The 12,804-nt window shown below is 32.5% G+C and overlaps 1 protein-coding gene across 1 annotated transcript; it reads right to left on the reverse strand.

Moving 5' to 3' along the window:
* Window positions 1-1,532: 1,532 nt before the first annotated feature.
* On the reverse strand, window positions 1,533-4,292 carry LOC107951453 (putative DUF21 domain-containing protein At3g13070, chloroplastic). The gene is made up of 2 exons (XM_016886516.2): window positions 3,352-4,292; window positions 1,533-2,126 (listed from the first exon to the last, which is right to left on the reverse strand). Exons 1-2 carry the CDS (start codon window positions 3,619-3,621, stop codon window positions 2,094-2,096), a joined length of 303 nt encoding a protein of 100 aa, XP_016742005.1. The 5' UTR covers window positions 3,622-4,292; the 3' UTR covers window positions 1,533-2,093.
* Between the last annotated feature and the right edge of the window lie 8,512 nt (window positions 4,293-12,804).

Below are 12,804 nucleotides of genomic sequence, written 5' to 3' on the forward strand. Positions count from 1 at the left end.
AGATATGGTGATTTAACCTGTTCAACCATGGGTTTGATTATTGAAACATTGAATATGACATTTTGAGATTGTACCACATCATCATTTAAAAATTTTTTATTTTTCAAACTTAAAGTGCCACCATCATCAAACTCTTATGGTACGTTTGGTTCACTGTAATAGAATAGGACTGTAATTGAATAGAGCTGTAATGGAATAGAGCTGTAATGGAATAGAACTGTAATCAGTAATTCAATTGTTTGGTTGAATGGAATGGAATAGAACTGTAATAGTATTCTTGTGTTTGGTTGAATGGAATGATGTTGTAATAGCATAAGAAAAAAATCTGAAATGACCAGAATACCCTTAGCAGAATTTTTTTTAAGTAGATGACTATCGTTATTGTTATTAAATTTTAATAAGATTATTGTTAAAAAATTAATAAAAAAATAAATATTTTGACCATATTTTAACATAATTATTATTAAATATAATTTAATAAAATAATATATAATTTAATAAAATTCTTAATATAATTATTATTATATGAATTAAAAAATCATAATATATAATACTATAAAATTAATATATAATCTACTTTCTTATTTTTAAACTGCAATACATATTTAATATGCTAAAATATCATTAGTGAAACAAATAATTTAATTATTCTACAATAAAAAAACCAAAGTATTAGAAGTAATAAATAGCTTGTGATTAAAAAAATTTAGACACTAAAATAGAAATAATGATAGAATTTAAATGCTAATTTATTAGTTAAGTAATAATTTTAATCGATACTTTGTTACATATATAACAAACATTATAATGTTACATTTCACATTTTCATTTCATTTAATTGTGACAGAAAAAATGTTAAACACCACATACATATAAACTATTCTTGAAAGCTAGGCTGTTAAGTAATAAGCTTTTCACAGCTAATCTATTAAGCAATTAACTTTTCACCAACATAATTAAGTTTGTTAGAGTTAGAACAAAAAACATGGAAGCTAGCCCGTTAGAATACTAGCTTTTCACACGCAGCAAAGACGCCTCAATAACATTAACATTTTTGCTTTCATTGACCATACCATATATAAGATGGTCCAAGAAATTGATCCACCTTACATATTCGAACTTGTGGCATTAATTAGATGATGAAACATGATCGTTGAGTATAGCACCACATGAAGTATGAAGTAGTGGATCCTAATGAACACATTCTCCTTGAAGATCATCCATTTAGATCTCAAACACAGTGCATGTGAATCCTTCTAAAGCAATCTTGGTACCTTTAAGTAACAATAAGCTTCAAAGAAACAAACTATCGAGCAGATAGAGAGCAATAGAAAATAATTCAATAGCTACTCTGATAAAAAACAATAGATTCCACAGCAGATCGAATCCATTTACCAAACTGAATTTACTCAAGAGCATCAATAATTAACAGATCAAACTATTTTACTAATCCACGAGCAGCAAAGAAATAACTAACCACATTTACATCACCTCAAACTTAGATTAACAAAGTTAATGTATTGAACTAGAAGTAGCAAAAATGAACAGATTGAAACTCATTCATCAGACTAGATCATCAAGCAGCTGGCAGCAGATATTTAAGTAATTCTTCAGTTGCACTTAACAAAGACATAAAACATTAAGGTTCTTTTACATTTTTCCAAGCTCAAGTACGTTGAATATTAAACTACAACAAAAATTAATAAACATCAAATGATAAGAAGGAAAGAGCATCACCATTGTCAATGAAGATTTCCATTATTTTGTAGTTTCTAAAGGTCACTTTCTCAATACAGGAAAATTCTCAAGACATGTATCATTCTTGTGATTTCATACCAACTCAGCTCCACCAAATCTCTAAACTTGTATCTACAATAGGTATGCTGGAGAAGTACTCACATGCATCTTCGATTATGCACTTATCAGCCATCAAGTTGAATTTTTATCAGTATTGCCTTCTTGATGTGCTTTAGAAGAAGCTTCATTTTTATCCATGATCTGCTGGATACCTTCTTGATATCCTTCTATGAAATTCTTAAGAGCATCTCTATATACAGAAGCCCTTGTCATGTATAACCTCTGTAAAGCAGACCTCAAAGTCTCCATCCCTCCTCTTGCAGCAATTGCTATTAAATCATTTCCATAGACAACATCAAAACAATGTAAAATTCAACAAAATAAACTATAATACCAGGAAAATAAGAGAGAGAAAAAGGTGAGAGGAGAGGAATTTGGCCTAAAAAATTTTAGTTGAAAATTTAATATCTTCCTTAACAACTGAACCTTGGCCTGGTGCCAACTACAAAATAAAACAAAATGCAGTCACTAAAAAAGAAATCAAAGAATAAATTCCATGCTACCTCCAGACAAGTTCTACTAAAAAAGAAAATTGAAATGAAAACCTAACTGAACTCAAACATTACGGAACTTTGTACCTTGACCTCCATAAGATGTCTCAAGCACGAATCTAACGTAAACCATCAAAAAATACAGTTCTGCAATCCAGTTCTAATATAACTTCTCCATCATATAAACCATCCAAAAATACAATACTACTTAATCAAAATACAATACTACTTTAAAAGGCTTGCCTGATGGCTTGACCAAAATGCCATACTACTTAATCAATGTAGACTTAGGTTTAATAGTTGAAATAGTAAATACTTCTAAGTTGTTCTCTGGCTTATTCTATAAATTGTTTTTCTCTATTATTCTCTTTCTTTGTTTTCATTCTTTCACTCACATTTCTTCTCCCTTTTCACTCTAAGGAGTTTCCATCTATCTTTCTTCCTCTGTTGCTCACCATTGACAGTTTGTTTCCTTTTATAAGTTACAATGATTAAGCTCATATCTAGAAGAGATGATTATCATCCAAATTAAGAGATGATTATCATCCAAATTCAACCATGATAAACTAATAATAAGAAATGAAGTTCATATAGAATGTTCACATGGCAAACCAAGATTTAATCTTATATTAACTTAAGCCAGATATCTCAAGTCACCAAGGAATCTGCATAGCAGTCACAAAAATGAAAATCAAAAGACAAAATCTATGATACTAAGATATGTGAGCATTGGATATGAGTACGTGTCTTACACAGGTATACTCATTTTTTTCAAAGTTTTTGCATATATTTGGACGATGATACTACATATTTGTGTCCATATATGTGTCAAACACAGGCATAAAGAGCTGGTAACACAAGACAGTATTTATAAACTGACTAAAGCATCTACATTCTTTTCAACTTACAACAATCCCTGTCCTATTCATTTTGATTTCCATAACAATAAATATGCATTTATAAGTATAAAAGCTATCAAACCCAGGGTCAAAGAAATCATTACCTTCCAAGGCCATAATGTAGTTATAGCAGTCTCTGCCATGGAGAAGAAAGCTGAAAGACCCAAAAGAGCTGTCAAAACCAAACCTTGTTCCTTAAACACTTTAAGAATCATAAATGCCTTAGGCCAAGCATTCCTCAACAACAATATGCACTGCCCAATAACTCCATAACCAGCATTAGCCACTCCATCTACAGCAAAAACTCTTTTGCATCCAAACACCAATACACCACAAACCATTGCCACCAAAATACCCCTTTTCACCAAAACCATTTTTTGATCATTCACCACACCTTCATTTTCTTTCCTTAACCATCCCACGTGACCAAAACTACCATTTTTGGGGAATCTAAAAGCTTTCAAAGCTTGGGGATTTGAACAGGTGGAGATAATAGGAGCTGGGTAGTGATTGGTTTTGGGTAAAAACTTTGATTGGCTCTTCAAATTTCTATTAAAAAAATGAAAGATGAGGAATTTGTTGAATAAATGAAAGTGGGTCGGCTGAAAATTGAGTATTCAAGTGCCATTTTTATCAATAAGAATAAATAAATAATTAAAAAAAAAGAGATCGAAACTTGTTTAAGCAAAAAAAAGAAGAAGAAGAAGAAGGGATTTTTAGGTTTCAAAGGAAAAGTTGTTTGGTGAAAGAAAGATTCTAGTTAGCTGCAAGTGGGATGGCAATATATTGAAGAGAGAAAGAGTTGAAGAAGAAGAGAAAATGCAGATTGAGTTCGGAGGAAATGGGATTAAAAAAAGGTTTAAATTGATAAATTGGGAATTTGTTGATATTACAGTGGAAGGAAGAAGCATGAAAAAGAAAGGAAAATATTTCAGACGCGAGAAAGAAAGGATAATGGTGAGGGTAAAATTGAAAGCTTTAGCTAATTTCGTACCCACCCATTCTCCGAATTGTCATTCCGTGGGGAGACCACCGAATGCTAAACAACATTTTTGCCCTGAATAAGCCTGTAACGAATAGGGCTGTAATAGCTTATTACAGCCAACCAAACAATGTTTTAATAATGGGCCCACTGAATTAAGCTGTAATGCATAGGTATTACAGCCAACCAAACATGCTGTTAGATTTTAGATTTTTCAAGTTTAGGAATCAAAATGGACCAAGTTGACAAGTTCAAAATGAACCAAAAAAAAGTATAGGTATTGAAGTAAACTTATCTATCAAGTTCAGGGGCCACATGTTACATTATCCTCTTTTTTTCATGATCATTAACAAACTAGGTGAATAACGATTTTTTTCAAGTTAAGAGATTAAAGTAGATAAAAAAAAGTTCAAAAATCAATGTGAACCTTCTTACTAAATTCAGGGGCCAAAAATTACATTATCTAAATAAAACATTTTCTATTTATTTATTTTTTTAAAAAAAATTCAAACATATAATCATACATCGGTTATCTCTCACTTATAAAAACTAATTCAATCATTTAGTAACTATTTTTCTTGTGTAAGAATAATATGTAAACTGAAAATAAAAAGATTATAAATCCTATGAACTTAAAACACATTTATATAATCTTTTAAAAGTAAGTAAATAAATAAAGTTGAATCCAAGTAGATACTTGAGTAACGTTGAACGATGTAGCTTGCATGATAATGGACAACCCTTAGTCCTTAATGGGGCTTTTGACAAGCAAATTTCCGAGGAAGATATGGGCAAATCTTGTGTCTTGGAAGGCGAGCAGGCATGCATTGCTACTGCTCAACCAAACAATATCATTTGGTACTGATCTCAAACTGACATGATATTATCAGATCATGCTTGCCTTTCATATGTCCAATATTCTAGCATTTCTCATACCCCTTTTTGTTTTTCTAAAACCTTTCTTTCACTCATGTACACACAGGTAATTCCAAATGTACAACCAAAATGACAGGCTTTTCTTCATCACAAGCCATAAATTACCCATTTTGCTCATGCAGCCAGTCTTTCCGTAAAATTGAGCTCATTATGATCAGATCAAAGATGGGGAAAAAACCTAATTTCTCTAACCATAATTGGTGAAACAAGATTCAGACAACAATGATGTTGGATTATTTTCAAAATAGCAAATCACATGGCTTGCATATGATGATGAGAAGGTCACAATACAATTTTTTATTAAGAGTTGTATTTGAATAATTATGTTTGCTCCTATAGCTATATTTAATTTGGATAGATGTGTTTATGCAAAAGAAGCATTTATTTAGACAAGTTTTACGACATATTTTTATAGTTATATTTATGTACTTAGATATGTTTGTGGACTGAGTTGAATTAGTTTCGTACTGGTAATTAAAAATATAATCTTAATTAAAAAGAATACAACTTTCACAGGGGGCAAAAAATATATATTACCTTCATTCATATTCTATAATTTACATTTTGAGAACTTGCAGGATATGCTATCATTTCTTCAAATATTCAAAGCTGCAAACAGGCTTATCAAAATCCAGTGCCTTTTCAACTAGATATGAACCCTAAAGCTAACTCAACATAGGAAGGAACAGAACAAGTATGCTGTATCTTTTCATTACAAGATATTGTCATGGCTTTAGTCGATCAGGTTAATGGATTTATTAAAATATATAATAAATATAATTGTTATTTTAAAATATATATACAAATAAGTATATTAGTTAAGTCCCAGCTTGCTAAAAAATAAATCTTGATTATTACCTAAAATATTCATTTTTAAATCTTGTATTTTTATCTAAACTCTCTTATATTTAAAACTGGTATTAATATTTTGGTGAAGTCAAAGTATTTAACCTTGAATATATTTAGTTTACACAAAACATTATTTAATTTTAATACGCTTAGAATCAAAGGATGTTGAGTAAGTCCTTAAGGCTTTGGACTCAAGTACAAAATTATAAATTAATATAATGATAAAATTATTATTTTTAAATCCTTTAAAAATTTATAATTCAATTTTAGCTCGAATAATTCATAATCGTACTCTTCTCGTAAATAAAAAATAAACTAACGTACCGAATCAATTAAAACTATTTTTGGCCATTAAGTATTCCAAAATTGATATTATCAATTAAAAACACAATTAATCACATATTCATATATTAAAAACGTTTTTTTTATAAAAGTATATATTCATAACTTTTTTCCACTCCAAATAATTAAGTGATGAGGAGGAATGAAACTTTAAATAAATTATCATTGAAGCCTCTAATTGAATTTTCATTATTTGCCTCCAATTTAATAATATATTTTTTCCTTTTACCCAACATTCTTCCAACTTCACCAATAATCTAGTTTATAGCAACAATAAAGAGGTTTAAATTTTGATTCAAAGCAACCCCCCATGTCCCTTTTGTTAAGGACATTGTTGAAATATGCCAAGTTGCCCTTAGTTGGACCTTTGATTGTCCTTAAAGGACTACTTAGGTATAAGTTTTAAGTCTTTGGGTGCCTTAAAAACAACTGGTTTTGTCATAAAATATATCCACATCTCACTTAAGACCACAGACCACCAGTGCTCAAACCACAAAAAATTATTGTAAAATTGTCTCAATGTTGGTAAAGTAGCATACAAAAGAGTCTAAGATGCTTCTTTTGAACTCACTGTTCTCATCTTCTTAACCCTTTTTTCTCTAATGTTGATATTAGAAAAACAAAATTAATAAAAAAAAGGGCACTATCCTCATGTTTGTATGATTGAAATTCAACAATAATAATGCTATAGTTTAGGTAGGGTTCTTCCCAACCCTATATTTATAGGCTGAGAGGACTTTATAGGCAAATTCTTTTACCATATCAAATACTTCATGGGATCAATTTATATAAAGAATATGCATTCACGCGTTCATATATTATGCACTAAATGTATATATGTGCATGCATGATAACATGAAGGCATCATGCATGGTATACCATGTGAAAATGTATGGTATTAAAATTAGCATAACTATATTTACTTCAGTGGTATTTTATTGTCAAAGTGGCATTACTGATTACAGCACTAGAGCAGCTCTGACAAACAAAGATTTGTTACCAGACCAGGAAAGATCAAACATTAAAATAAATCAAAGACCCAGCTAATGTCTGGTCCCAGATCAATATATAAATCCCTTAAATTCCTCACTCAACATTCTCAGATTCTACTTCCTATTAGACAATGTGAGCAACAAACATGAGCCGCTTAAAAGTTTTAGTAATATCAAATTCCCGCATTGTCTGCCACTGACATGTTTTTTCTCTTACAGACAAGTTGGCAGTCTCCATAGATTACTCAACATGTCTGCTGCAACACACCTTCTAAAACCATGTTTGAAAGTTAAGTGGAGCTCTCCAGGCATCTCCTGATCATCATCAGACATCAATAGCAACAATCAAACATGTTAGTTTCTTGGAGGCACAAGTGCTTGCTCTTCACTCTTCTTGCTTTCATTGTTCTCTCAGAATCATCAAGATTGCCTAAGGAATACTGGGAACAAATGCTTCCCAAGAAGTTCCCAACTCCATCCTCATCTCCCTCTAAAGGTACCAATTCCGTAACAACATCAACACCGAAAGCAGTTAAAACCGATATAAGCCTTCCTTCATCCGACGGTAAGGTCTAGTCGCCACTGAAGAACTCAAGTTTCAACTTGAGACTGCACCGATCCGAACTGAGCACACAGAGTTTTGGCAACAAATCTTCTGCAATTTAAATGTATCATAGTGCTCGTGGACCAGATCACATATTCAAGTAGATTTGTTCGACTTGGCCTTAAAGGTATATAGTGAGTTAACTGTGTAGATTGAAGAATGAGGATGAATTTGCTGTATAACTAATAGATCCACTGGTTTAGATTCATTAACTTAGCCTTCATATCATGCAGGATAAATAAATTCCTTCATATCATGCAGGATAAATAAATTTTTTACAGCTACAAGTAAATTTTTTGTTCTTACCGTAATACTTATCTGGAGCATTTCCATGATATAATTTACTCATACTTAGCTAAGAAAAGGGAAATTTTCCTTCTGTGTATGCTAAGTAGGATGATTTCTACCACATCATTATCATGTACCAAGCTTCCAAATAAAGTTTCTTTTCATTTCGACGATACTTTAAATGTTTTTGAGACAAAAGTAAATGTTTTCAGATGATGATTATCGTATGACATTCACGACATGACATCTAATGGTAAAGGGAAAAAAGAAGAAATGTTGGAAATTGGCCTGCATGCATCATGTGAATTTCCAACATGTCAAAAAGCAGCTCGAGCCATGTATGCAGCTGTGAAGAAAAGAGATCAAACTGTTATATTATTACTGGGTGAAGTATGCATCTTAAACCAGAAAAGTTGGCCTCCATGTAGCTCATGCAGATTCATGCACACAAGAATTCATGCATATAAGTTGTCCGGGTCAAGTACGTGCAAGAATCCATGCACATAAGTTTCTCGGGTAAAGTACGTGCAACTGAAGATGTTAATGCTACTGCTTCATCTCAGTTTCATTTTGTTACCTTTTAACAATGTTTCTGTAATTTAGTTCATTTTGAATTATGTTTGGATGACAAGTTGATGTAACCTGATAGTCAAAGAGCTGGTTACCAGCTTTGTTTAAGTGTTCAAGTAATATCACCTAGTTCCAATGTAATAAGTGGAGTTAGGTAGTGTTTAGGTGATGAATTTGCTGATCTTTTGACCAGCCAATGACTGGTATATGTAATGGCTTTGAGCCAAAGTTTCTTTTGAATGAAATCATTAGATTTTCTTCCATATGCTCCATCTTTCTTTGCCTTCTAAGTTCTGTTCTCCATTCTTGACAGTAGCTGAAAGCTTGAACTTTAAGTATTTTTCCTTCATTTTTTATCCGGGTATAATACGTTGCTGTTAAAGTCCAGATTGAAGTTCTTACTTCATCCGGATAAAGTGTGTCTAACACCAACAAGAAAGATATTAGATAAAAAGGACATTATTGTATGCTGTCAATGTGCACCTTCAAGTTCAAACGTGACTCGATTATTTATGCTATCGTACCCCAGTGAGCTGCTGGTTGCACCATCGCCATAAGTGTTGCTCAATTCACCAAGCAAATACTCTGTTTCTTCTGCCTGTGAAGTACTATTGCCCCAAGGATATTGATTGCTTGCAGTTCCGCTAATTCATGGGTTACTTCATACTTGGCCTTTCCTCTCCCTTCATTCTCACATATCTCCTAGCTAAGGAAGCTACTTCTTTAAGATGCTTCACCTTTCCATCATTCAACGCCTTCGAATTGATAATTTCGAGCAATCAATTTTCTTTCATTGAAGAAACAAAGTGATCAAACAAAACTTTGTTTTCTTCTGGTCTTTCAAAAATCTCACCTTTTGTGCTATAAGTAACTCGATAAGAACAACCTCGAAGCTATAAACTGTTAGAATTAAGTGTCCCGAATTCTTATTTAAATAAAATACAGTGGTAAAATAAAATAAAAGTAAAATCCATATAGAACTACACTTCTTTTATTTTATTTTAGAATAAGGTTTTTTAAACCTTATTAAACTCCATCTATTTTATATTGATTAAAATAAGGTGTTTCAATCTTACTACACTCCTATTAGAATATGGCTTTACAAGCCTATAAATAGACATAATCTATTCTTCTTGTAATTATTCGAATTTGACATAGTGAGTTTTCTTCTCCTTTGCTCGTGTTTTTTTTCCGAAAGTGTTTCCACGTAAAAATCTATGTGTTCTTTATTTTATTTTATTTTTTTACAAATTGGTATCAGAGCTTTTAGGTTGTTCATCTCGATCAAGGTAATGACGTCTTTAAAGTATGAAATTTCGTTGTTGGATAGCAACACCAGATTTGCGTTGTGGCAAATTAAGATGCAAGTAGTTCTTGCGTAGATGGATCTAGAGGATGCACTGCTAGGGATAGATAAGATGCCTTCGACATTAACAGATGAAGAGAAGAAGCGTAAGGATCAAAAGGCATTAACATAATTACATTTGCATTTGTCCAACGAAATTTTATAGGATGTGATGAAAGAGAAAACCGCCGCTGCATTATGGAAGAGGCTAGAATAAATATGCAAGTCAAAAACTCTAACAAGCAAGTTACATATGGAGCAGCGTCTTTATGTTCATCGTTTGAAGAAAGGTGTGTCTGTACACGAACACTTAACAGTGTTTAAAGCAATTCTCTCAAACTTGGAGGCCATGGATGTTCAGTATGATAAGGAAAATCTAGGGTTGATTCTACTTTGTTCGTTGCCCCTGTCTTATTCAACATTTAGAGACACGATTTTATAACCTCGAGTCTCTCATAGTTGATAAGGTTTATAATTCTTTAACCTCGTATGATAAGATGAAGCATCTTGTGGTTAAACCCGACTCTCAGGGAGAGGGTCTCATTGTTCGTGGAAGACAAGATCAGAATGCTGATGATGATTATGGAAGGACACAGGAATGGAATCTTCGCGGTAAATCTAAGGGTGGATCAAAGTCTTCAAATAGAGGTAAAACTTATAACTTCAGCAAAAAGAAATGACACATTAAATTTGAGTCCTATAAGCTACAGAACAAGATTAAAAAGGAGGCTGCGAATCAAAAGGGAAAACAACCAGAAAATTTAAGTGAAGCTGATGTTGTAGAAGACTACAGCGATGGTAAACTTCTAGTCGCTTCTGTCAACAATTCTAAAGTGAGCGATGAGTTGATCCTTAATTCAAGCTGCACCTTCCACATGAGTCCCAATCGGGATTGGTTTATAACTTATGAAACAGTGTCTGAAGGTGTTGTTTTGATGGGAAATAATGTTTCGTGTAAAATCGCAGGTGTTGGAACAATTAAAGTTAAGATGTTTGATGGAGTTTTCAGAACACTTAGTAACGTACGACATTTTCCAGAATTAAAGAGAAATTTAATTTCATTAACTACTCTTGATTCAAAAGGGTATAGATACACAGCTGAAAGGTGGGTTTTAAAGATTTCCAAAGGTTCCCTTGTTGTGATGAAATGACAGAGAAAGACTGCCAAGTTATATGTTTTGTAGGGTTCTACTGTTACTGGTGATGCAGCTGTCGCTTCCTCTTCCTTGTTAGATGATGATATTACTAAACTTTGGCATATGCGCCTAGGGCATATGAGTGAGAATGGCATGGCAGAATTGAGCAAAAGAGGACTTCTTGATGGGTAAGGAATTTGCAAGTTGAATTTCTATGAGCACTGTGTGTTTGGGAAGCAAAAGAGAGTTCGATTCACCAGAGGAATCCATAATACGAAGGAAACGTTGAAGTATATTCATTCTGACCTGTGGAGGCCATCTAGAGTGCCTTCGAGAGGTGGAGTTAATTATATGCTAACCTTTATTGATGACTTTTCCAAAAAAGTTTGGGCGTTCTTTCTGAAGCAAAAAAGTTGTGTGTTTTCTGCATTTAAGTCTTGGAAAATTATGATTGAAAAATAGACTGGAAAACAAATAAAATACCTCCACACAAACAATGGCTTAGAGTTCTGTTCTGATGAGTTTAATAGATTGTGTAAGTCAGAAGGGATCGTGAGACACTTGACAGTTCGTCATACTCCACAACCAAATGGCATTGCAGAACAAATGAACAGAACAATTGATACGAGTCACAAAAGCCCAAATTCTTGAAGGCGAGGCCCAATAAGAAGATTCCAAGCCCAATCAAGAAATCCACCCATACTTAGTTGAAAATCAGGCCAAATTGTCAAAGTGGCCCAAGTTGTAAAGTTTTATTTTTATTTATTTATTTATTTATTTTATTTAGTTTAAATTTTTATATTCAGTCCAAGAGTCCCAAATAAAAGACCCTTGGCCGAATTTCCATATTAAAATAATTAGGAGTTTTTTTTTAGTTTTAGTTTTAGTGTTCTAATTAAATTAGGAAAACATTTGAAAGGCCTATTTATATGGCTTGGCCAGCCACCCTACATTACATTACAATTACATTGAAAATTTCAGATTTGATTTGAGTGAAAATTCTCTTTGAGTTCTTCAAGGATTTTCTCTTGAGTTTTCCTTAGAAGTTGTTTTAACAATCTTTTTGATTGTGGGAGCCATCTTCAACCTTCTTCTTGCCATTGATATTCTTTGGAGGGGAGATTAGAGCCGTTTGAAGGGAGTTGTGAGATCTTTCGAGATTTCAAGGCTTCTTAGGACTTATCTTTTAATTTCTTACTGTCAATTCTTTCTTTATTTCTACTTGTGCTGAATCATTATCTAATCTATTTTCTGTTCTTATTGTGTTTTCAGCCTTTTTCTATCTTAAGGAATCAGCCCAAAAATCCCCAATTTCTAGGGTTTTTCCATACTCGTTTTGGGTGAAATTAGATTGTCGAAATTTGGGGAAAACTATCTTGGTGTTCAATTGGGCAGAATCACAATCTCCTTGAGGGTTTCAAGAACCCTAACACTTATTTCTATTCTCAATTTGATTCTTTGCTGATTTGGGAATTTTATTTCAGATCTGAAAATTCAAAAATCTAATCTTTTA

This window comes from Gossypium hirsutum, chromosome A02, assembly GCF_007990345.1.
Source record: "Gossypium hirsutum isolate 1008001.06 chromosome A02, Gossypium_hirsutum_v2.1, whole genome shotgun sequence".
In the NCBI taxonomy this organism is placed as follows: domain Eukaryota; kingdom Viridiplantae; phylum Streptophyta; class Magnoliopsida; order Malvales; family Malvaceae; genus Gossypium; species Gossypium hirsutum.

What these genes read in the sequence shown, in the direction of transcription:
- LOC107951453 (XM_016886516.2), bottom strand. Translation starts at nt 3,621, where the DNA reads ATGGTTTTGGTGAAAAGGGGTATTTTGGTGGCAATGGTTTGTGGTGTA. An exon ending in CTACATTATGGCCTTGGAAG is followed by an intron (nt 2,127 to 3,351) that starts GTAATGATTTCT and finishes ATGATTTAATAG; the next exon opens with CAATTGCTGCAAGAGGAGGG.